This window comes from Epinephelus moara, chromosome 1 (assembly GCF_006386435.1).
Source record: "Epinephelus moara isolate mb chromosome 1, YSFRI_EMoa_1.0, whole genome shotgun sequence".
Lineage (NCBI taxonomy): Eukaryota > Metazoa > Chordata > Actinopteri > Perciformes > Serranidae > Epinephelus > Epinephelus moara.
The window spans coordinates 14700204-14723520 of record NC_065506.1 but is presented as its reverse complement, the minus strand read 5'-3'; the positions used below and the strand labels follow the sequence as shown (position 1 = coordinate 14723520).

The 23317-nt window shown below is 39.6% G+C and overlaps 2 protein-coding genes across 3 annotated transcripts; both read left to right on the top strand.

Annotated features, from left to right (window-relative positions):
• The first annotated feature begins 243 nt into the window (after positions 1 to 243).
• On the top strand, positions 244 to 4164 carry cnep1r1 (CTD nuclear envelope phosphatase 1 regulatory subunit 1). Of its 2 annotated transcripts, none has more exons than XM_050044599.1 (6): positions 244 to 355; positions 926 to 997; positions 1246 to 1319; positions 2369 to 2478; positions 3654 to 3708; positions 3821 to 4164. In XM_050044599.1, exons 1-6 carry the CDS (start codon positions 253 to 255, stop codon positions 3860 to 3862), a joined length of 456 nt encoding a protein of 151 aa, XP_049900556.1. In that variant the 5' UTR covers positions 244 to 252; the 3' UTR covers positions 3863 to 4164. The 2 variants fall into 2 exon arrangements, with proteins under 2 accessions (XP_049900556.1, XP_049900546.1); XM_050044589.1 differs by having other exon boundaries at positions 1246 to 1325.
• A 172-nt stretch (positions 4165 to 4336) lies between these two features.
• heatr3 (HEAT repeat containing 3) lies at positions 4337 to 22606 on the top strand. Its single transcript, XM_050049620.1, has 15 exons — positions 4337 to 4608; positions 5004 to 5176; positions 9459 to 9546; positions 9889 to 9989; positions 11480 to 11589; positions 13846 to 13986; positions 14189 to 14490; positions 16525 to 16615; positions 16828 to 16982; positions 17284 to 17366; positions 17573 to 17709; positions 17953 to 18041; positions 19120 to 19263; positions 19332 to 19508; positions 21256 to 22606. The coding sequence occupies exons 1-15, from the start codon at positions 4468 to 4470 to the stop codon at positions 21367 to 21369; spliced, it is 2046 nt and encodes a 681-aa protein (XP_049905577.1). The 5' UTR covers positions 4337 to 4467; the 3' UTR covers positions 21370 to 22606.
• The last annotated feature ends 711 nt before the right edge of the window (positions 22607 to 23317 follow it).

The window sequence follows — 23317 nt, the reverse complement described above, 5'->3', positions numbered from 1 at the left end:
TCCTAATCCCCCCCCCCCCCCCCCCCCCCCCCCCATATGGCGCCACTGGTTATGTGGTCTGAACCAGAGATATTGGATAAATCAGGAAACTCAGGAAGCTGAGTGGGGTATCTTGCTTTATCCAATATCTTTGTCTGAACTACTTTCTGGACCAGAGGTCAGGAGGCGGGACCTCAGCTCCGTGTACCACCCTTTATTTGCTTTACAACCAATAACGTTAGAGCTTCATACACAGTCAATGCGGATTGGCCAATGTGGCCTGTCCTTCAGTTGAGGGGGAAGCAGCGGCACAGCACAGCCAACAGCAGCCTGCTGGCACCAGACTCAGATATGAACTCCCTGGAACAGGCCGAAGGTAACCTTATCTTGCTTTAATTACCACATTTTTAAAAGCTGCCAATGTGTTTTAGCCTCATAGCTATAACCGCCAAAAATAACTCAAAACATTCGCGTTTGGAGGGGGTTTCAAAGTTAGACGCAACGTTAAATTAGCTAGCCAGTCTGCTTGCGACACTTAGCATGTTTGCTAGCTCACCCCACAACAGTCGTTCATACGCCTGTACAGTTATTAGCTGACACATATTCTGTTATTAAGTTGCTGTTGTCCGGGAAGTAGCGATTTAGACAGCTGTGTTTTACCGGCAGACAGTATGACGTGATGGGTGAAACGATCTGAAACCTTATGGATATTAAAAGATTAACGGGCTTTTTAGTCACGTAATACTCCTATCTTCACATCAGCTTAACGTTACATATTTTCAGTAAGCACTTAGATACACATAGACACAAGGGTGTGGAGACTGGCCCTGAGTCATGCTAAGATTCTTTATGAATTACACGAATGCAGAGATGAAGTTACTGGTTCATACAGCCACCATATCATGTCCAAATACAATGTGTTTCATTGTGCCCCTTTTTGTTTCAGACCTGAAGGCCTTTGAGAGAAGATTGACAGAGTATGTCTCCTGTTTACAACCTGCGACAGGCAGGTGGAGAAGTAAGTAACTGTTCACCATGGCAGAGAAGATGTTGTGGCTCACATAATGTCTTTTAGTTACCACAGTCTGTTAACCCTATGCTTCTCTGATCATTGACTTCAACCTCACATTTGTTAACTATCAAACAAAATAATAACTAAATAAATAAGTTAGTGTAGACATAATAACAAGTAGTAACCAGTACATAGACTTGGTGAAACCCATTTCATGTTGTTGCAGTGTGTCTCATTCTCCTGTCTTGTTTCAGTGATTCTGATAGTGGTGTCTGTCTGTACGGCCACTGGGGCTTGGAACTGGTTAATAGACCCAGACACACAGAAGGTATGTGTAAGTGGACAAGCATGTTTAGTTGTGTCATTTCTGGCTTAAAGGGAAACCCCATCACAAACAGAATATACATTGTGCTTTTACTATTGACCACTACAAAGCATTAACATGACGGCAGTCTTCCTACCGCTGTTACTGTGTAGTAGACGATTAGAAAATGATCCCATAGCTCAGCAAAACCAGTCCAGGTTTCAGCTACATTTCAGACCACAGAGAAAACCTTGCTATTGCGTCTAATTTATGTGTTGAGCAACACCTGCTGATGTGTAGCTATTGTCTGTTTGTCTGTAAGTTTTGTGAGCACATACCACCATCAGTGGGCACTGTCCAAATGTAATTTAATGCTTGCTTCCATTGTTGTTGCTTGTGTTTAGGTTCATGAGTAAAATAAGTCAATGTATGTCAGATATATGATGTTTACTTTTTTTAACAGTAAATATTCAATAGATCTTAGCTGTGGTTGGTTATTATGCTGAGCTTTTCTGAACGCACAGCTATTTACTAGAGCTTTGCCCTCTGCACTGCCTGCCCATCTCATCATGCTCCTCACGACTGATTTGCTGGTCATCATTGAAAATGAGCTTGCTGCATACAGTGTGTTTGTCCCCTGAGTCGTCTGACTTTGGAGAGGCCTCCTCCTGTGTCAAAGGCAGTCTGATGAAACATGAGGACATACAAGCTGTACTTCGAGCCAGATCTCCACAGAGTTAATGTGGAAAAGCCCCAAAAAACAGAATGCAGTGTGAATATTTGATGCTGGTCCTTCCCAAATTAGGGTGATAGGATTTAAGTTGAAAAATGTGAATAAACCCTTCACAGACAGACATGCTCGGACTTGTAAACAGAGTTATATGTTTAAAATGTGTCATTTTTTCAGTTATACCAAATTAATTATCTCGTGTTGGATCACCACATTTCTCATTGAAGTTTTAAAAATGTTTTACTACATGTAACTTTGATTTCCTGAGCTCCTTAGAAAAGATCCGTGAAAGTCTTGTTATTAATGTAATGATTTCTGTTTTGTTGTCCCCGTTGCTTTGCAGGTCTCTTTCTTTTCATCACTGTGGAATCATCCCTTCTTCACCATCAGCTGCATCACGCTTATAGCTCTCTTCTTTGCAGGGATACACAAACGAGTTGTGGCGCCATCAATGTATCCTTTGGCTGTTGTATTTATATTTAGAAGTAGCATGTTTTATCAGATTTCCAGCACCTGCACTGACATCACACATCTAATGTCAGCCACTGACAGAAGAGTGTAGAGCACACAGGAAACATTTCGTTAACTTAACTTTTATAACTGATTCATCCTTGTTCAGGGTTTTGGCAGTGCTGGAATGTAACTAAGTACATTTACTCAAGCACAGGACAATTCAGAGGAACCTGTACTTAACTGCAAGGCTATAAATCAATTAGTCAATTGACAGACAATCAATATTTTCAGAATACTTCATTGATCCCCCAAGGGAAATTGTGATACGTTACAGTTGCTCTGATGTAAGCATAGGCAATTATAGAAGTAGAAATAAATAATATAAAAGTACACAGCATGTAAAAATATAAATGAAATGTGCATTATACTACAATATTTAACATTTAAAAGTATAAAATATTTGTACTATGCTGAGTATGTAAGGTTTGTAAAAGAATAAAATATATGCCTTATACTACATTACAATGTATGTAAAGTTTTAGAAATATAGAAATACGTGTATAATGCAACAGTGTACGACACAATATATACATAAATATAAATAAGATTAAGAAAGATATGTTGATATATTGTTAAAGTCATTTTCATGCAAAAACATTTTATGGTTTCAGCTTCACAAATGTGAAACTAAGCTGATTTTCCTTTTAATTACTTTACTGTAATTATTTTAAGATTTGCACTGTTTGTTGAGAAGGTGTCACTCTGGGTAGCTGTGACATCACATCTCACTATTTTTTTTAGAATTTTGACAAACAAATCCATAATAAAAATAATCGTTAGTTGCAATTCTTTGTACAAAATAGTTCCACCTTAAACAGCTTCACAGTAAAACCTTGATTTTAATGACACAGGTAACATTAATCTGATACTGTTATATATATATATAATAGTATACCCAGTCACAGGAGCCATTTGTACATTGAGAACATTTACTTGTAAAGCCCATTTCCCAGATTATACTATACATTCACTTAGGTAACATTTTCAATGCAGGACTTGCACTTGTAACAGAGTATCTTTGCAGTGTGGTAAAAGTACTTCAAGTATCTGGAGCCTTCCTCCATCACTGTTTTTGTGGTTTACAAGTTAAGATCTTTGACCTTTGCCCCCTTCAGTATTGCTGCCCGCTGTCGGACAGTTTTAGCAGAATACAACATGTCCTGTGACGATGTAAGTTAACAACTCTCTCATCTCTTTGTGCACCGTAATCTGCTCAGATATTTGTGAAAGAAATCTCAACACTTGTCTTATTTCTGTCTTTTTCTCTCTCTTTTTGAAACAGACGGGGAAACTTATTCTCAAGCCTCGACCGAATATCCAGTAGCCACAAGCTTCAGTGGGGTGGTCACATGTACCTGGGGTTTGTTGAGAGCCACTGTTCACTCCCTGTCCTTGAGCTGAGTCCTTTGGGTGGTCTGATGGCACTGAGGCAGATTGTCATCATGATGGAAATGCAGACATGAACTGATGCAGCCTTTTAGCAGTGTCTCTGTGCTGACGTCACGGGACCACGACGAGACTTCAGATGTGTTTATTTCTGTTTTTGATGCTGAGCATGTATTTTAACTAAATGTTTCTATTTTTAAAGTTATTTACCGAATAAATACACAAGGTGTTAAACCATGACTCGTATTTATTTTTTTGTCTTATTGCAAAAACGTTAGTCTTTGGTTTATTTGATGTTTGTTATAAACTACAGACATTTTAATACGAAATTATGTAAATTACATTGGTGTTGCGTGTCCCCGTGTTTTGCGACAGATTCTCTGCTTTCCGTCAGCATCGTCGCTTTACGGCAGCGACCAACCTTCCACATGGCTTCCAACTGGACCGACGCTTGAGTGTTGTTCGAGCTTCAGTCGCAAAGTCCGGGTGTTCAAGGGGAAAAATCACGTTACATGCGCAGTTCGCACTTTAATACGGACAGAAATGGGAAAAAGTAAAACCACTAAGTTTAAACGTCCTCAGTTTAACGCTGTTGGACTGCCGACAAATGCTGTGAAGGAAGTGGACGCCGACGAGGAAGAGTATGGTGATGATAGTTGTCCAGCTGCGGAGCTACTGGAGAAAGTATGAACACAATTCAAACCTGTTTAGCACTTAACTAATATTATATTTTTGCATTGTGAAGAGGCATGTAAATATGTCAATGAGACAATTAAGGAGGAAATCTTTTATTGGTCTTTAACTCGAGTTTTGTTAGTCCACTCCTGTGGATGAACTTGACTGTGATTTCACCCTGAAGACTAATCTATCTCTCTTATTTGCCTTTTGTTTGAAGGTTAAGAATTATTGCTGATAACATGACATTTTCAGTGTCAGTGAATTTGTGTATTGTCATAATGTCAGATTTTACACCCTCCCATTGCTTGTGCTGGAGAAGTGCAGCTGTGGACAGTTTATGTCATGAGTACACACATGTCAGTGTATAAAGTTAGTGTCATGTTTTTTGTATATTTCCATAGTTGCAGAGTCCCAGTGCAGATGTGCGAGAGTTTGCATGTGCCAGCATCTCTCGGGTAGTGCAGCAGAGTCAGACCATCCCAGGGTTCCTTCAGAGGGATGCTGTGAGGCGGCTGGGGCCCATGCTGCTGGACAGCAGCCTGGCTGTCAGGGAGACTGCTGCAGGAGCTCTCAGGTAAGGCAGTAGTGCAGCAGTGTGATGTAGACTGCACCAGTAAAACTAGGTCTGGCTGTTTGCGATACAGGGCCCACAACAACTTGTGGCAGCTACATACAGCTCCTGTGAGGGACTCAAACACAAAGGAGAGGCAGATGACTCACCAGGTCGGTCTGAGAGACTTGAGGACAAACCAAATGATTTAGCAAGTGGGAAAGACTGAGTTTGTGACGCTGACATTAGTGAAGCACAGTGTGTTGATGTCCGTAAAGGCAGGAACCCTTTGACACGTGGTCCATTTTACCCTGAGACAAGGGGGGTACACCCTAGACAGGTCAGGTTTTTGTATTCTCCACCATGTAAGTGTGTAGACCCCAGGAAGAATAACTACTGCAATGCAAACACTAATAGGGATCTTAATAAACAGGAAAAAACCAAAACATTCACACTTACGGGCAATGGAGAGTCACCAACTGACCTAACCTGCATGTTTTTGAACTGTGGGAAGAAGCTGGAGAACCCGGAGAAAGCCCATGCTGACACAGAGGGGCCCCAGCTGGCCGACGGGTTCAAACCTGGAACCCTCTTGTAGTGTGAGGCGACAGTGCTAACCACTGCAACACTGTGCCACCTGAAATGAAATCATATAAAATACAATTTCAATGGATTATAATCCTGTTTGTTTAATCAATTTGTGCATTAAAAAGGCTGTAATAGTGAATATAAGATCATAAGACTGGGCAGTGTTAGGCAGTGTCTATATTTAGGATCCTTGTGGCCCGAGGGTAGAATCTCTTTCTGAGCCTCTCAGTGCTGGCCTGGTGTAACCGGTACCTTCTCCCAGACCTCAGCAGGGAGAAAAGGCCGTTATCTGGGTGGTTGGAATCTTAAATGTTTCTCCTGACCTTATTTTTGAATCCCTTGGTGTAAATATCCTTGAGGCGGGTAGAGCAGCATCTATTCTGTGTTGCTGATGGGTGCCCTTTGACCATTGTCAGTTACAGAATGGACACACACTTTGAGGAGTATTTTTTGGGGTGTCCATCAAAGTTGCACGGATACCAAAAACAGCAAGAAATGAAGTGAGGACACCTGAGGAGGAGCTGCTTTATAAGAAAACATAAACTGTAACAAGTTGTGTTTTGTGTCTTGCTGAAGCACACATGCTAGCACATTCCTCGTAGTCTCCTTCACATGCATCACTTCTTCGCATTTGCCTTGTCGTAGTATGAAAAGCACAGGTGTCAGTAAATAACATAAACAACATCTCTGTTGTATTCACCTGTAAGCCAGCAGTCACACTACCAGGACCCTGATAATGAAGCAGCTAAATAGAATTAATTCATCACTGATTTCATTATTTACACCTACTGTTATTGTTTACCTCCTATGTCAAAATGCCTTTGTGTAAAAGACCTATTGACAGATAAGGAAGAATTTAGTTTGTGCTTAATTAGAAGTCCTTGCTCCATCCAGTCAGCCTCATCAGCTGTGAGAATTTGAGAAAGTGTTTGTCTGAACATTAGTAGTACTTTGGAGCAATGTTTTTTTATTAATACATTCCTGTTTTCTTTGTATCATGTACGAGCACGCATGTCACATGATAAACAAAATATGGATATATAATATGTTATGGTGAGAAACACTGAGTGTATACAACTATTGTTTTACAAGAGAACCCTGCAGGGCACCTTCTAATTTGAGTGCAAGCATCAGCTATGAAATTAGAATTTATGTCAGCGGGTTATCAGGCAGGAGCAGGTGGGATGGGAGGTAATATGCTGTTAGCTCTTGTTAAAACAAACTGTATTAAGAGCAATGCTGTAATGTAATTAAGAGTACAAATTTGAGGTACTTGTGCTTGAGTCTTTTAAGGAAAATTGTGTTCAGAATAGTACGATTCAGCCACCAAGGATTTTTAAAAATGGTTTAAATGTTATTTATTCACCTTCCAGCATTCTCCAGTTTGTCACTGACAGATATTACTGAATGTATTCATGTATTACGAGATAATGCTTCCTGTAAAGACAAAATTAATTTAGGAGTCAAATCATCAAATCCCTGACATCTATCCTGCTGAAGTGGATTTACTCACACATAGGACACTTTCTCTACACATTATAGCTTTGTTGTCTCCTTTGCTAGTAGCCTCAATGGTAGAGCGCCTACAACCCATTAACACTTGCTGTGGCTGAAAAATATAAAGGGTCTGGTAGGCTCTGAGTGTTGTGGCACGTTGCACGCCGCTGCATCAGTTGTTGTAATGATGAGCTGGCTTTGTCTGCACGTCTGTTTGTCTTTCCTGTCTTAAATGCTCATCATAGGGCGGCAGTCTCAGTCCATAGGGACTTGGGTTGGGAACCGGAGGGTCGCCTGTTCAAGTCCCTGTCCGGACCAAAATATGGAGCGTGGACTGGTAGCTGGAGAGGTGCCAGTTCACCTCCTGGGCACTGCCGAGGTGCCCCTGAGCAAGGCACCGAACCCCCCAACCGCTCGGAGCGACTGTCATGGGCAGCCCACTCTGACATCTCTCCACTCAGTGCATGTATAGGTCCAGTTTGTGCATGTGTGTGTTCGGACCTGTGTGTAATTGACAAACAGAGTGAAATATTGAATTTCCCCTCAGTGACTGATAAAAGTATATAAAATAAAAAATAAATCCAGCACTATGCTAATATTTTTAGTCTTTTCGCCGTCACGTTTGTGGGCATCTTGTGAAAAAAAAAAAGACATGGAGATGTTGGTTTTGCATTCATATTTTACTGATGATTTGTCACATTTTGCCCCCTGATTGTTAGGAAACATTTCATTTAGTTAGTATGGAATGACAGATAAACTAGAAGTTGGTTAAGTTGTTATTCTAACTGAATGGGCATATAATAAGAGGTTAACAGATGAGACCTGGTAACAAATGTATGGTAATATTCTGAATGTGATTATAAACATGTTAAACAAAAGTATTTTAGGGTTTATACCTCTGCAACCATCACTAAGGCCAAACTTTGATTTCATATTTAGACAGCTTGAAAGAGATACATTCATACAGTGATGCCAAACCATGTACATTTTTTAGTCTCACAGCCATAGTTTTTGGTTTACTTGTTGTTCAAGGTGATTGTTGATGTTGACATAAGCACCACATGCCACTATAGATGCCTTTTTTTTTTTTTTTTTTTTTTACTTTAAACCAAAACCTCATGGGGAAAGACATATTATTAAAGAGTACACTTACAAATTAAAGCCCAATAACAGTGGAAGAAAAGATAAACAAACCAGAGAAGGTTCAGATAAGATTCAGAACACATTATTTCAATCAATTAGACTTTTTAACATGGGGCATTTTTGTTTTTTCCCACCACTATGATCAAGATTACATTTCAGTGTGGTTTCCTAACATCAGTTTGGTGTCCAGTAGTATTTGTCATGTTACTTCTACAGGGGGCGCCATGCTACAATAGAAGGTCTGTCTGTAAGACGACCGAGGCTGCTGCTGGGTTTTCATGATTTGATGACTTGTGTTATTTCTGTCAGTAACTATTTATTTGGATAATCTGCCTGGAGATAGTTTATAAAGTATTTGTAGAACTATTAACTCAATCTGTGCTGCATAGGTTGAGAGAAGTTCATCTAAATTATTCTGAGAATATGTAGGTATGTTCATGAATTGTCACATATAGATAAAGATAGATAATCTGTTAAACATCTGCAGATAAAGCAAAACGGTTGAAATGTTGAATCTCAACTAATAAGCTGTTGAAATACTACAAATACTCTATTAATAACCTGTAGGCAGACTCTCCCAATTAAGTGTTACCTACTGTCTGATGATACATTAAATACAATCATACTGTTACTTTGTTTATTTATGTGAAATCTGACCACATTCACGTGTGACATTTGTTTCACCCCCAATTTACCATCCCCTACCCCCCAAAAAACAAACAAAAATCTGTCGTCATAGTGGTGATCACATTTGCCATCAGTTATAAAACAACAACAACAACAACAACAATACTCATCGTCATCACCATCGCCTTCTTCACAGTCAACACTTGTTTTTGTGTCTGAGTACAACCTTAACACTGTCCCAGCCATTGTCCTCCAGTAAACTTTAAATGAGGTTCCCTGGACTGGATATCAAAATAAAACAGTCGCTCTCAGGACTCCCTCGGGCTCTCCCTCTCACACACACACACCCACACACACACACGCCCACACAAGTGCACACACAAACACAAACGGCATCTCGGACAGCGAATCTCCTCCGACTGAGCGATGAGTGTGTGTCTCTCCCTGACAGGAATCTGAGTGCATGTGGAGGTCAGGAGGTGTGTGAGGACATGGTGAAGCACGACGTCATGACTCCCCTGACAGCACTGCTTAGAGAGGTGAGACTCCGCCGCTGCTTTTAGCTCACCCCATCACTTCAGTTCCTCCTCATCAGCAGCTGTTACGGCATGCTTCCATATCCTCAGCAGTTAGGTTTCATTCCACTGCACAGACACTCACAATTAGTGACAGTCTCTACACCCACACTGTCGACCAGTGGGTGAGGTCAATAGGTGTCTTGAACCATAAACAGCACTTGGCTGAATTCATCTTGAATGTGATCACCTACTTTTTCAGACTGAGCTGTATTTTCTTTCTAGAGTTAACACTTGGTGACAGCAGAATTCAGACCCGTTGATGGTTCTTTGTCAGCTACAGCACAGTGTTGTTTTTCTTTTCAGAGCTGTGCTGGTTTTGAGGGCGCTGCTGTAACAATGAAAGACCAGAAGAATGCAGTGGAGGATGTTGCCAATGAGGCTGTGAACCTATTGTGGAATCTATGGTAAGAAAAGAGGCTGTGCAATCTGATGACAGCAAGGTTATAATAGTTTTCAATTAGTCTATTATTTTTATTAAGTTTACTTTTAGTTTTCAGAGTGTGTTTGCTAGTTTAATAGGTTAGTTCGATTTATTTTCACAGAAGTTTGGTTTTTATTTTTTTTATATGTAGTTTTATAGTAGTTTTAGTTTGTTTGTAGACATATTCACAATGCTGGACCGAGCAAATTCAGTGCCAAGAGGCAACCTCTGGGGCTGAAAAATGAAGCCAACACAGAAGTGCCAAAAACTACAGTTCCTTGAATGGCCACTTGAGGCTGGCTCCAAAACAGAGTCAATCCCCATAGTCACCGATGTTAAAATGTCCAACTTTACTGCAGAAATAAACATGTTTACAGCCTGGTACAAAAACAGTGTTGGTCTCCTAGGCTAATTTCAACATTCGTGGCAACTGAACTTTTTAACTTTTAACTTAGTAACTCATTTACATTTTATGAAGGCCCAAAGTTACACATATGTAAAGGCGGGGCTGCTTTGAGTTACAGGCTGTCTGCTGACAGTGTCCTCGGCTTCTACGTCAGGTCCACCCCTTGTTCCTCCACAGCTCGAACCTCTCATCCAAATATGGTCACTTTTGGCTTAAAAAAACCAAGATGGAGAGGGCCGAAACACTGAATTCGAGGCTTCAAAATGGTTGTCCACCGCGGTCCACAAGCCAATGGGTGACGTCATTATTTATACAGTCTGTGTTCAGCGCCCTAGCCCTCTACCAAAAAAAAAAATCTAATTATCTTTTATATTTATAACAAACAAGAACAAGAGCTAATACGAAACCAACACAAATACATAACTTAGCTAACAAACAATAACAATTAAGGCTTACCATAATATTGAATCTTTTCATTTGGGAATCAGCTCAAAAACTCAGACTAAAACTTGTCACCTGCAATTACATCCCAACCCCAGTTGGTTAACATCAGACAGTATTTCATGTCCTTGATATGTACCTCTACTAGACTAGACTGCATGTTTAATGTCACTAGTTCAGTGTCTTGAGAGTTGACAGAAATTCATGCTGTCTCTTGTTTTTGGGAATGATACTACCTGGTTTGTAACCCTAGCTGACAGCAGTGTGCTTTTAACCCTTTGTTTGTCAAGGAGTTTTTTTAGTGAGCAAGCATGCTGTTTTCTTTGATGCCCTACGACTCCAGTTTCAATTCCAGTTATATGTAGTTTTCTCCAGGGAACTGCTCCTCTGCTTTTGGCTTTCATAGCAGCATGTGAGGCTATCATAATTATATACTTCACCCCACTTAGATTCTCTAGATTCTCCTCTCAGTCCAGAAAATTACACTCTTAGTTCATCTCAAAGTCACAAGCCCACTTTTTGGTAGTCACTGCCATTATCTGTAATTTTTATCATTCAAAGATACTGCATGATGTTTTTGTGTGTGCATTTGTAACTGGTCTCACATCTGCCTGTTGTCCTTTCAGTGAGAACAGCAGCCAGTCGCTGTCTATGTTCAACAAAGCGGGTCTCCTGGATTTGGTTGTCCAGTGTCTGGAGAGACACCCACACAACATGGAACTGGCCATATCTGCTGGTAGGTCGAATTGATACACTGATAATTTGTAGTCATAATTGATTTATAATAGTGTCTGTACATCCTAGCTGGCCAAGATATATTATTCATGGCAGGCCTCAGTATCAGGACAGGACATACAGAGTTCCATGTCACTGCTGGTACATGTCCTGTTGCCATAAAAGTGATTATACCTCCAAGAAGTATTGACAGGTTTAGATCCCCGCTGACATTAAAGGTTTCCTGTGGAGTCTTTGATCTCTAGTAGTGCTATGGAGCTGTTCTTTTTATGTGTGGGTCCCTGTTTTATTTGACCTGTGCATGTGTAAAAGGACACATATACTGTACATGTGCGGTTGACCTAACATTCTTGCCAGTGGTTTTACACTTCGTGTGATCAACAGGTGGTGGTAATGTGCCAAGTAACGTTACAAAGCATTGAAAAAGCCAAAAAAGAAGACAGAGCGCTAATAAATGTGCTTTAAAAAACAGCTTGCATTCACGCTAAAAAGAAATGCAGTCTAACCCAAAAATCATGTAATAAATTCAATAAATTTCATTAATGTTAGAATTTTCAGTTTTTGTTGAAACTGTTTCAACTGTGGTATTTTTGAAGTTCTGGGTTTTTCTGGCGCTGCTGAATTTTTTGCATCAAATAGAGAGGTGTTTCTGTCATTTAGCTTACCCTCATTGATATAAATTGGATGTTCAAGGTAATAGAAACACAAATTAATGAAATAAACTTGTAAATGTATATTAATACTTGCATTTAATGACATCTGACTTAAAATTTATTTGTAGAGATGCATGTAAAGGAAAGGAGTAAAGCAAGGGAGGCAGACGACCCATCAAAATGCTGTTGTGTTCCCCCTCTCTGTGATCACCTATACTGTGCTTTAATGCAGCTGAATTCACAATATAGTTGATCTCGATTACATATATTTCTGTTTCTGTTGTCAGACAGCTAAACAGCAGGCATTTCCAAGCTGCTGAGCTGCAGATAACGTCATTATTTTATGACCACGATATTGTCAGACAAAATGCATAGAAATACAGGTTAATGATAGCGGTTTCGCTCTGAGATCAGTTATATCATTTCTAAAATGAGTCATGACACAGAGGGTTTATAGCAACAAAAAAATTTTATCTTCAAGTACAGCTTTAAAGCATCTTTTGCCGCATTTAAACAAGCTGCACACGTGTATTTATGCCTATATAATGCAGAAAAATGTTGGAAAAAAAGACTGGTAGCTTAAAAAATCTTAAATCTGCCCCCTGACATTTGATGGATGAAATTAACAGATTTTTTATTTCACTGCAGCAAGTTTCACTATAGATAAATGAAAGTATACAAATAAATATAATTATAAACAGATAAATAAATGTGTGAATAAATGAATAAGTATATAAATCTATATATGAAAGAATAAATAAATTTACAAATATTAAAATGTACAAATATCTGAATGAATGAATAAAATCACAAATAGATTTAACGTTTATAGATTTAATGTCTCTTAGCGATTTATTTTTTATATAATTCATTAATTTATTTAAGCATTGTATTGTATAGTTATACATTTTTAAGCATTAAATTGTATAGTAATTTATTTATTTAGGCATTTTGTTCTGTTGTTAACTATGTATGTACATGTACAGTTCAGGACCTTAAAAACCCTCCATACTGACGAACAGAGGCTTTGCTTCTGAAATGTCTTCAGTGTACATTGAAATCGCAGCAGAACCAGAGTGCAGCTGGATGCTGTTTACATTCAGCATAACAGTGGTGTCACCTTTTCTCCAAACAGAATAAGTTTATTTCCCAAAATATCAAAGTGTTTTTAAAGACCTAGTCCAGCCCACAATAACTACAGGCTTACCTAGATGTGAGGTTATTTAATAAAAACAGCATGCAGGTAGATTGTAGACTAAAGCCATGGCCCCATGTTGCATATGATGTTGTTGTTAATATTGCTAGATGTGTGTATGTGTGATGTGTCGAACCTTTTTGTTGTGATGACTGTATAAATGGAGCTTATACTCCCAGCTCTGTATGGAGTCGATAACAGAAATGACGTGAGACTTGTGAACTTGTCATTGACATGACACACATTCCAAATGTCCTGTGAGAGCTAGCCTATTATTACTATTACTGTCCTCTTAATATTACTGTTTGTAACAAAGGCCTTCAGTCAAGCCTGGCCTCTAACTAACTGGGTTTCTCTAGTCTAGTGTGAGAAAAAGGTCTTTAAATCTCTCCTCTTTGTGTTGGACCAGCTCACTGTTTGCACACTGTGACTGAGGATAACCCAGAGCTGCTATGTAGCATGAACGCTGCTGTGCTTGGAGTCGTGGAGAACATGCTGCTGACGTCTCAGCCAGACATGGCACACACTCTCCTCAGGACAATGGCTGCAGGTACGATTTGACACTGTCTTCTGATTTTTGTTTAAATAAATTGTTCAAAACTGTCACTTTCAACCATTACATAAGTAAAAAAAAAAAAATGACACTAAAAAGTCCTTTGTGGATAGAAGTTACTTCAACATTTAAGGAATGAATACTGTAATGTTTTTAATATTTCCTCCTGAGCTCTGACTCTGCCTGCTATGTCACTCAGGGACACTTTGGAACTTGAAGGGCAGCGTACCTGCCGCCCGTCAGGCCCAGACCATCAATGCTGTGGTGGCCACCTTGTCGCGGTGCCTGGATCTCGACGCAGGTACGCTGATACCTGAGCTCAGACAAGCAGAAGAGGCTCGCCACAGAAATGCGCCATCTGCAGCCGACATAGAAGACCAGGCTTCAGGAGGGCTCGCTGTGGAGGAGATGGACAACGAGGAGGAGGAGGAGGAAGCCCCCAAACACAAGAGGAATGGAAAAGCTGCGAGGGTTGATAACGACTTCTCTGACCTTTTGCCTGTAAGTGGTGTTGCTCATACAGTTCTCTATAGGTTGCTGTTGCTGTGAATGCGTACAGCTAGTTGTGAGACCCTCTGGCCATATAAGTTGACCTTTATACACAGTAAATCACACTCGTCAGGGAGATTATGAACCCTGTGTCACTGCCAGCAGCATACTTCCTTTCTTGGTAGAGCAAGACTGATCAATTGGCCAGGCTGATATTAACTTTTTGCACATGCAGTACATATGTTGGCAGATAAATAACAAGAAATTGCAGTGCAGAAGTGCCAAAGATATGTGAAGACTTATAGAAACAGTGTCTCCATTAGAGCGTTGCTGCCCACCAGAGAGCACTGGCAAGTTTATTTTTCAAATGTAAAATGTCCCACATGGTCCCAAATCTTCAAAAACACAAAGTTACGGTCGTAAAAAAATGTTTATGTAATATGTATGTGTAAACACAATTTGTCCCATATATCATAAGCACCTTTTTTAAAAACTCTCAAAACAACTACATCAGTACACACAGTGGTACGCAACAGGGTTTTTCCAACTAATCACTCAATAGGTTACATCCCTTTGTATATACTTGTTTGTTATATATTTTTTCCAATTTTTTTGTATATTGATCAGGTCGCAGTCTTAAGAAAAGGTGATTTTCTCCACACAGTGAATTTCGTTAATTGCAATCCAGTTGTCCTTTGAAGGAGGGCTTGTCTGTAGCCTCCTCCGTGTGATGGCTTTCTAGCTAGCGGCCAAAAGTACTTTGAAGATATTTGTCCTGGGTCATGAGATTGTCCAGGGTTTTGCCCAAGTACAATATGACAAAAGAACTTCTATTCCAAAGATGTTTCTTATTTCTGTGGCAAGCTCTTGCTAATGTAGAGAATTAGTGGGCATCCCCAAAAAATAATTAAAATGGTCTGTACCACACAGCCACCCATGAGACCCCTGTTGTATAAATTTCAGTTTTGGAGTCACAAAATATCGTATGATGATTTCCAGCAGAAAAACATACTCATTAACAGCAAGTACTGTTCATAAGTGACTATATGTGTTAAGGCTTTCTCAGTTATGTTTTAAGGACAATGAATAACAAAACATTCATGCATAAACTATTGGTTGAACCAGTTCTAACTAGTTGTCAGCACCATTCTGAAGATTGTTTCTTTGAAGTTGTAAACGTAGAGTCCAGATCTTTTTAAGAACAAAATTTGGACACTTTTAAAATCAAAATGATATGCCTTGTGTCCCCAGTTAACATGCAGCAGCTATCTAAATTGTCATGAATAACATCTTTGAAAAAAAATGGATTGCCAAGGCTCTTGTAGATGAAAAGTTAACCCTCATTTATTAATGCTGTAACGCGCACAGCAGTCTGTATTTATGGCACCCAAGCATGTCAGTTTTGTATTTCGGAGGAGCATATTAATGCCAGGTGAAAAGGTGGCGTACGAGTCATCCTGGAGTGCGAGCCAGACTGACAGAGCAGACATACTGTCAGATTCGGGGGGGCGGATTAGGGACACTCAGCAAGGTTCAGCTGGCGACCGGCTTCTGGCTTCCACCATGCTGACAGTTCCCAGACCTGACCTCGGCGAGACAGAGCTGTCCCTCTCGTCTCAGTCACTACCGGAGCGGGGTGACATTAATTGTGACGCTCAGAAATTCCCTGTAATATTGTAGGTTATGCAACCGGGTTATCCTGATCTGAGCTTTTATTCTCCTAGTTCAGCAGTGCGAATATACACTTATGAAGGCATTGCTATGTCACAACACAGATAAACAAACCCAAACACACACAGACACAGTGTGTATGTGTGTGTACTGACTGAATAGATGAGTTCTAGTTAAGCCTCACTTCCCCTTCAAAAGTGACATCCTTGAAGCAGGATTCACTTGCAGAAAGCGTACAGGGACATGTTTGAGTACATCTGTAGAAATACATCTCTTCTTCGTGGCAGCCAGCTGAACTCAGTCTGGGTGATAACAGTGCTAACAGTCATCGTTTTGGTGGGATGTTGACTCACATGGCTGCTTGTTTTTGACCAGAGGGACAAGGAGGAGCTGAGGGAGGCAACGGCCTTGCTGACAGCCCAGCAAACGTCCTTAGAGATCATCGTCAACATGTGCTGCTCTGACGGTGAGTGTTGCGGGCACGGACAGCAGTGTTGACCCCAGGCTCTTTTCATCAACATTATTTCCTGTGACACCGCCACCAAATATGTGTTTGCGTTAGGCTATTAGAACAACAAATACATTAGAGTAGAGTTCAGTGGGTGCCCACAAATGCCTTTTATTATTGTTAGTGTTTGGCTCATCTTTGCTTCTCTGATCAATTCTATGTGTGTGAAGACCCTTCTGACGACGAGTGGGAAGAGGAGTCCAGCAGCGATGAAAGCGACATGGGTCCGGACGGCCTCTGTGATGGAGTGTCCAATCTTATGTCTCCACTGTGTTTGTCAGCTGAAGTTCACGGGGCCTTGATGAACCACAGCATCCCAGAAAAGGCAAATACCTGTCTGCCTTATCAATATAACGCACAGCAGTCCATAGCTAAAAGAAAGGAGGAGTTCATCACAGTGTGGGAATGTTTAGACAAGCATGTGAATTTAATTAAACTGTCAGTTATTACTGTAATTACGTACCTAAAATTTGGTTCTGATTATGCAGTGAACCCCACCCATCTTCCACCTGAGGCTGAACAGATCAAAATACTTACCTGTGCAGTTTATAGGAGATCTTTTTATGAAACCTTACTTAACGGCATACAGATGATTGTAGTAATACTTTTTTCAATCTTGTTTCAAGGTCCTCAAAAAGACAGAGTTCCCCAGAGGGGAAGCCATGGATGCATGCCATCAGACTGCCTCCTGGAGGGGCCTGAAAAAAAAGTAATCTTCTCACTTCTCATCCTTTAATTTAACTGTCAGATCAACATTTGTTGAAGGTTACTCTGTCAGATAACTCATGCATCTTCATTCAGGTGAAGTTTATTGGGATTGTCAGTGATATCTTTGGGAGAAATTGGTTTATCTCTTTCACAGTCTTGAGTGAAAAGATCTCTATGACAAAAGCCACCTTTTCTCCTTTCCTTTAGGATGCAGCGCGTGCAGTCCCGGGCGCTGACGTGCCTTCATAGCATCCTCTCCACCATGGACGTGGAGTCTCTGGGAGGACCGGCGGCCTTGCAGGGAGCAGCCCAGCACCTGTCCACGCTGGTTTTTGGTGCAGCAGGTCTCGCATTTATGTCATATTGTAACACAGCACGCAAGTCACATGGATATAGGCAAAAATACTAACTCCATAAACTTTGATTCCAGATTTTGAAACAAAATTGTGGTTAAAAGTGAAAACCACAATCTAATCATAGCAGGCAAATGAATATGTATTCCTAAAATGATCAGTTGCATCAGAATATATGTTGCAATATTAAAACATGTAATACATCTGTTCACATTTTACTTTGTCGTGTTTCAGAGATCCCCAAAGATGAGGAGTTCCTCGAGGCTGTCATCAGTGCCATGCGGTCTCTATTACAGATGATTGCCTCCAAAAATATCTCTCAGGTACAGATACACCTCAGCTTCAGCCTCTCCTTTGGTGTAAATATTAGCATAATTGGCTATTCCTAAAGGTTTACTCCAGCAGTTAGTACTGCACTCCTGTAAAGTTGCAAGTCTCATAAGAGACAGAATAAATAAAATGAGTGGTCAAAATCCATATAGCAGATTTAAGTCCCCCAGAAATGGTCTAGTTTATAAAATGCTGTGTCCATAATGTAACCCAAAAGCATCTTCAGTTATCCTGCGAGGTCGGGCTGCACAGTATATTGGTTTTATCGTCATTGTACTTATAACATGATATGTTATGAGTAGCTTCTTCGGGGAATAGCTCAGTGTGTCATTGAGTGTGTGTGAAATTTGCCGTTGAATGTGCTCGGAGCAGACAGCTGTTGGCAATCGGAGTAAATAAGAAAGTAGTGGTAAATATACAGTGTAGGTTTCAGTTGGTCCATGAATAAACAGTGCAGACCAAAGTTAAATAAAGTTAAATAGTCAATACAAACACAGGTGCTGTGCAAGTCTGAGTCAACAGAGTAAACATTAATATCTTTATCAATCACAATAGTTTATTTATCGTAAGTTATATCATTATCGCGATATTCAACAATGTTATCGCACATCACATATGTGCAGTCTTACTGCCTGGTTAAAGACCACAGCTTTCAGACACAGGAGCTCAGTTCATGATGCAGTATTTATGTTAAAGATTTGAAGTCTCCAGAACCAAGCTGAGGTGACCCTGATGACATCACAAGGGTTAACTTCTTCTTATACTTTGGAAAGCACTCATTATGCGACTTTTATTTTTTTTTTTTACAGGCTGTGGAGTACTCTCCATGACAAGCAAACTGGACTTCTGTAAAATTAGCGGACGACACCTTTAACCTATTTCCATGTTTGTTAACAGTGTTGACTGAATAAATATACAGTGCTGAATAAATACAGAGGCAACACAGACGCTAGACTTTGTATTCCTGTCAAACTTAAAAAAAAAATCCACTGCCAGTTCACACTAAACACTGTCGACCATGTTTATTCCAGACAGCTCAATATCTGTGCGGTTGGTTTTTGTTTTTGTTAGTGTATGACCCCCCAGCAGCTGATGAGCCTGAGCGAAGCAGCCACCCGCTGTGATGTTGTCAGTGTGAGGGTCAACGCCGTCGCCATTCTGGGCATCACTGGCAGCACATTAGCGAAAGAGAAGGGCACTGCTGAAACCCTTCAGGTATGATCTTTCTCTCTTGTCTTTTCCTGGAACATTTGTTCTTCCTCTAAGAAACTCTGCCTCCACAGATGATTGGAAACGCCTTGCTTCAAGTTGCTACGAGGGATGCCAACTTGGTTGTGAACGGAGAAGCCCTGGACGCCTTGTTTGATGTTTTTGCGGATGGAGACGAAGCGGAGACGGCTGCCAAAAACATCCAGTTACTACCTGCACTGAAGGCACTTCAACCTGTCTTTAAGGCCAAGGTATCAGAGATGTATTTCATTTTACTGAACACAGTTCTTGCTTTACACGATTGTTTCTCCCTCTTGTATTGTTTTCAGTGGCTCTATGGGTTTTACTGAACCATAATACTTAAAGGGACAGCTCATTCCCCAAAAAAAAGATATTCTTCTTCCTGTAGGGCTATTTATCTCAGTCAGTCTAGTTGCCGAGTGTTGGAGATATCGGCCGTGGAGATGTCGGCCTTCTCTAGTCATGAGCGAATGTCTCTTCTAATTGTCATGACCCAGTTACTCAAGATAATCCACAGACCTTGTTTTGAGCAGTTTCATGTAGGAACTATTTCTCTCTAATGACCTACACCTGCTAACTGCATCACCATGCAGAAGATAACGTGCATCTATGGCTAGCACAATTAGCACCACCAAAAGCTAATATTACAGCTTAGCTGAGAAGGACGCCATCAGTGAGTGCGTTTACATGCACACTAATAAACCGATCATTATCTGATTTCTGCAGTTACCTGATTATTCAAGTGGTCATGTAAACAGCATAATCCAATAGGCTTTATCAGATAAAAGCCATTATCTGATTATGAGAAATCAGATAAACACACCTAGCTTTTTCCCCAATAGTCAGATTATTCGGTGCATGTATACCCTTTAATCTGGTTTCTTTCGGGTTTTGCTATTTTATACTCCCACTCCACTACATTTTAGAGGGAAATATTGTACTTTCTACTCCACTACGTTAATCTGACAGCTTTTGTTTCCTTTCAGATAAAGATTTTACATAAAATAATATATTTTTATATTCTCAGTGTTTAAATTGTCACTTTTATTTTATCTTACTTATATGTTATGCACTTTGTGTGACAAGTTTATATACAATACACTTGTATATTGCACTTTGCAGTACTTTTACTCCGAATCTACCCAAAGTATGTAAAATTGGCTCCACATTGATAAACTACACATTAGAATGCTCTCACATGTATTTGTTAATGATAAAAACAAACAGTACTGTAAGAATATAAGCTGTCAGCATGATGAGTGCTTTATTTTGCAAATATATGACTTGCGTACTTTTTGAGGTTTTTCAAGGATATGAGTACCTACTGTAACAGGAAGTTTGAGTTTTATGTCATGTACTTGAGGAGAAATCCAACTGAAGGACTGAATCATGTAAACCAGGTTTTTCTGATTATCAGATTACTGAAGTGCACGTAAACGCGTCAAATCAGATTATTACCATTACCTGATTATTCCCAGTTATCTGATTATTGTGCGCATGTAACCGTGCTCAGTGTTTACACCTTGAAGAGTCAGGAGCTCAAGCCTCGGGTCCATGAGTAGATGCTCGCTTTGTTCTGCACGTTGATATGGTTTGCAGGTGTAGTTCAGTAGAAAGAAAATAGTTCCTACATGAAACTGCTCACAACAAGGTCTGTGGATTATCTTGAAAAATACGGTCACGATTTCTGGAAAGAGACATTGCTGTCTATGTTTTTCAAATGTTTTTTGACACTTTGAGCACCACAAGCCAAGTGCCAATTAGTTCACTCAGCAACTTACCCCAAAACAATCTAGATTGATAAATAACACTACAGGTAAAATGAAAAATATTCATATTTGTGATTTTGAGGTGAATTGCCTCTTTAAGTGCATGTGTCCTTTTGTTTTTAAAAAGATAAACAAGGTACATTCTTCCTTATCTTTCCTATAAGGTGTGGCACATTTTAATAACAATACTTGTTTGTCTTTCCACTAGATTCGTAAAGAAGGAAGGGGCAAGTACAGTGCCCAGGAGCTGTGTGTGCTAGACAACATCAAAGTCAACCTGAGAAGATTCATTGGTTATCTGGAGAAGGTGGTGAAAAAATAAGGACCTCAATGGTTTAAGAAGATATGCTAGCAGGAGCTTTGAACGAATGGTGGTTGTGAAACCATCAGGTATTTATTATGTTGGTAGTAAACCATTTGTTTATGCTTGATTTCAGTGTTAATATTCTCTAAATGATGATTTATTATTTTACTTGGTGATGTGGAAGTTTATTTGTTGTGAAGAAAGATGGGATGGAATGTGATATTACTTAGTAGTTATAGTTACTGCAAGTTGCAGTAGAGAGAAGTTTTTATTTTTGCTTCCTCGGTTGATATGTGTCATTCCACCCAAAAAGGTTGTCAGGCTTGAATTTGTATAATTTCATGTCCCCCAGTAACATATGTGAGAGATCATGTGTTGAGAGCTGACACCAGGCCCTTAATTTTGTCCCATGTTTCAAAGGGCTGAACATTGGTGTTTGCAGTTTTGCTACAGGTGACGGGAGGCAGAGCCATTGTACATCACAGGCCCTTTGTCGGAGGGATTGTAGCATCAGCTACTTATTGAAATAGAGAAGATTTTGTGTTTTGGATATAGTGCAGAAGAATTATAATTTTGCTGATGAAGACATTGGCTCACTTAAAGAAACTAAAAATAAAAATTATTCTGTCATTTTAGTAAGTTACTAAGCTGAGAGGGTTTGGCACACTCGCTGCCAAGGTTGTGATGCCATTAAAGTCAATTAAGACAGATGCATCAGCCTTAAGAAACACACATATTCTCTACCTCTGCCTCTCTGTGCTCCCTCCCATCTCACAGCATTATGCACTCTCTAGCAGGCACCACTCTGCTGCACGGAGTGGTGACATTTGCAGAAGTATTTTTGTGAACTTTTAAATGGCAGCCAACTGAAAGCATTTTGTCAGTAACACTATCAAGTAATTGCCCAAATGGAAAATAGATTGGGTGTCATGAACACCAATAATTTGTAATGACCAATCAGCATCCAAAATTGTTGCTTAAACTGACAACACCATTGTACAACTGCACAGGTTTGAAATATGTAAATACAGGATAGTGCCATCTATTTTACACCTGATCCATACTTAATCATGCCTTGAGTAACTGACAAAGTCAGCTCATCAACTTTAGATAATGTAGTGAATGGTAAGATTGAATGGTGACTTGCACCACCGAATGCCATTTACCTAAATTTCAAAATGAATAGTTCTTACATTGTAAGAATCAGGCACAGCTTCACTGGGTTCTCAATTTTTCAGTGAAATGTTAAATTACATATCATTGATTAAAACAAAAAAAAACTATTCGAAGATAAATTTGAGGGAGACTGTGTCATTGGGCTGTGAATGAATACTGTATACTTTTTTTGAAATAAATCCTGATTTCATAAGCGTTTCCTTAAGTGTTGTTTTTTTTGCATCATTTTAACAATTTCTGGACAAGTATGTCCAGGATTTGTAATTTCTTACTTAATGTTGTCTTAGACCATCAAAAGGTAAATTAAATATGACAGCTACTGAACAGTACTTAGGTTTGATGCCGGATATCGCTATTGCTACTCATAAGGAATTCTTTGAGTGTTTTTTTTTTTCCTTTTCAAATTTGTCAAGACATTATACAAATGCAAAGCTATATACAGAATAAGAAGCAAAACAAAAGCTACTTTTGAGCCCCACTGTACTGTCTGTTAGCACATGATATATTACAAAGAAAAAAACATCACATTGGTATATATTTGGAATTATTGCTTAAGTGATTAGATGTTCAATCAACAAGTAGATTGACAGAAAAAAAAACTTAAGATAACTGATTCAAGGAAATATGCTCACATAATTTACTGATTACAGTCTGTCAAATGTGATCGTCACTCTAAACTTAATATCTTTAGGTTTTAGACTGTCGCTGGACAGAACAACAATACCCAATACCCCCTAAGATGTGATGACAAATTGATGAACAAAATGAACTAATAATATTAATTATGTAT

What these genes read in the sequence shown, in the direction of transcription:
- cnep1r1 (XM_050044589.1), top strand. Translation starts at nt 253, where the DNA reads ATGTGGCCTGTCCTTCAGTTGAGGGGGAAGCAGCGGCACAGCACAGCC. An exon ending in CTCCCTGGAACAGGCCGAAG is followed by an intron (nt 356 to 925) that starts GTAACCTTATCT and finishes TTTTTGTTTCAG; the next exon opens with ACCTGAAGGCCTTTGAGAGA. An exon ending in TGCGACAGGCAGGTGGAGAA is followed by an intron (nt 998 to 1,245) that starts GTAAGTAACTGT and finishes GTCTTGTTTCAG; the next exon opens with TGATTCTGATAGTGGTGTCT.
- heatr3 (XM_050049620.1), top strand. Translation starts at nt 4,468, where the DNA reads ATGGGAAAAAGTAAAACCACTAAGTTTAAACGTCCTCAGTTTAACGCT. An exon ending in AACCTATTGTGGAATCTATG is followed by an intron (nt 9,990 to 11,479) that starts GTAAGAAAAGAG and finishes TTGTCCTTTCAG; the next exon opens with TGAGAACAGCAGCCAGTCGC. An exon ending in CAACATGTGCTGCTCTGACG is followed by an intron (nt 16,616 to 16,827) that starts GTGAGTGTTGCG and finishes ATGTGTGTGAAG; the next exon opens with ACCCTTCTGACGACGAGTGG.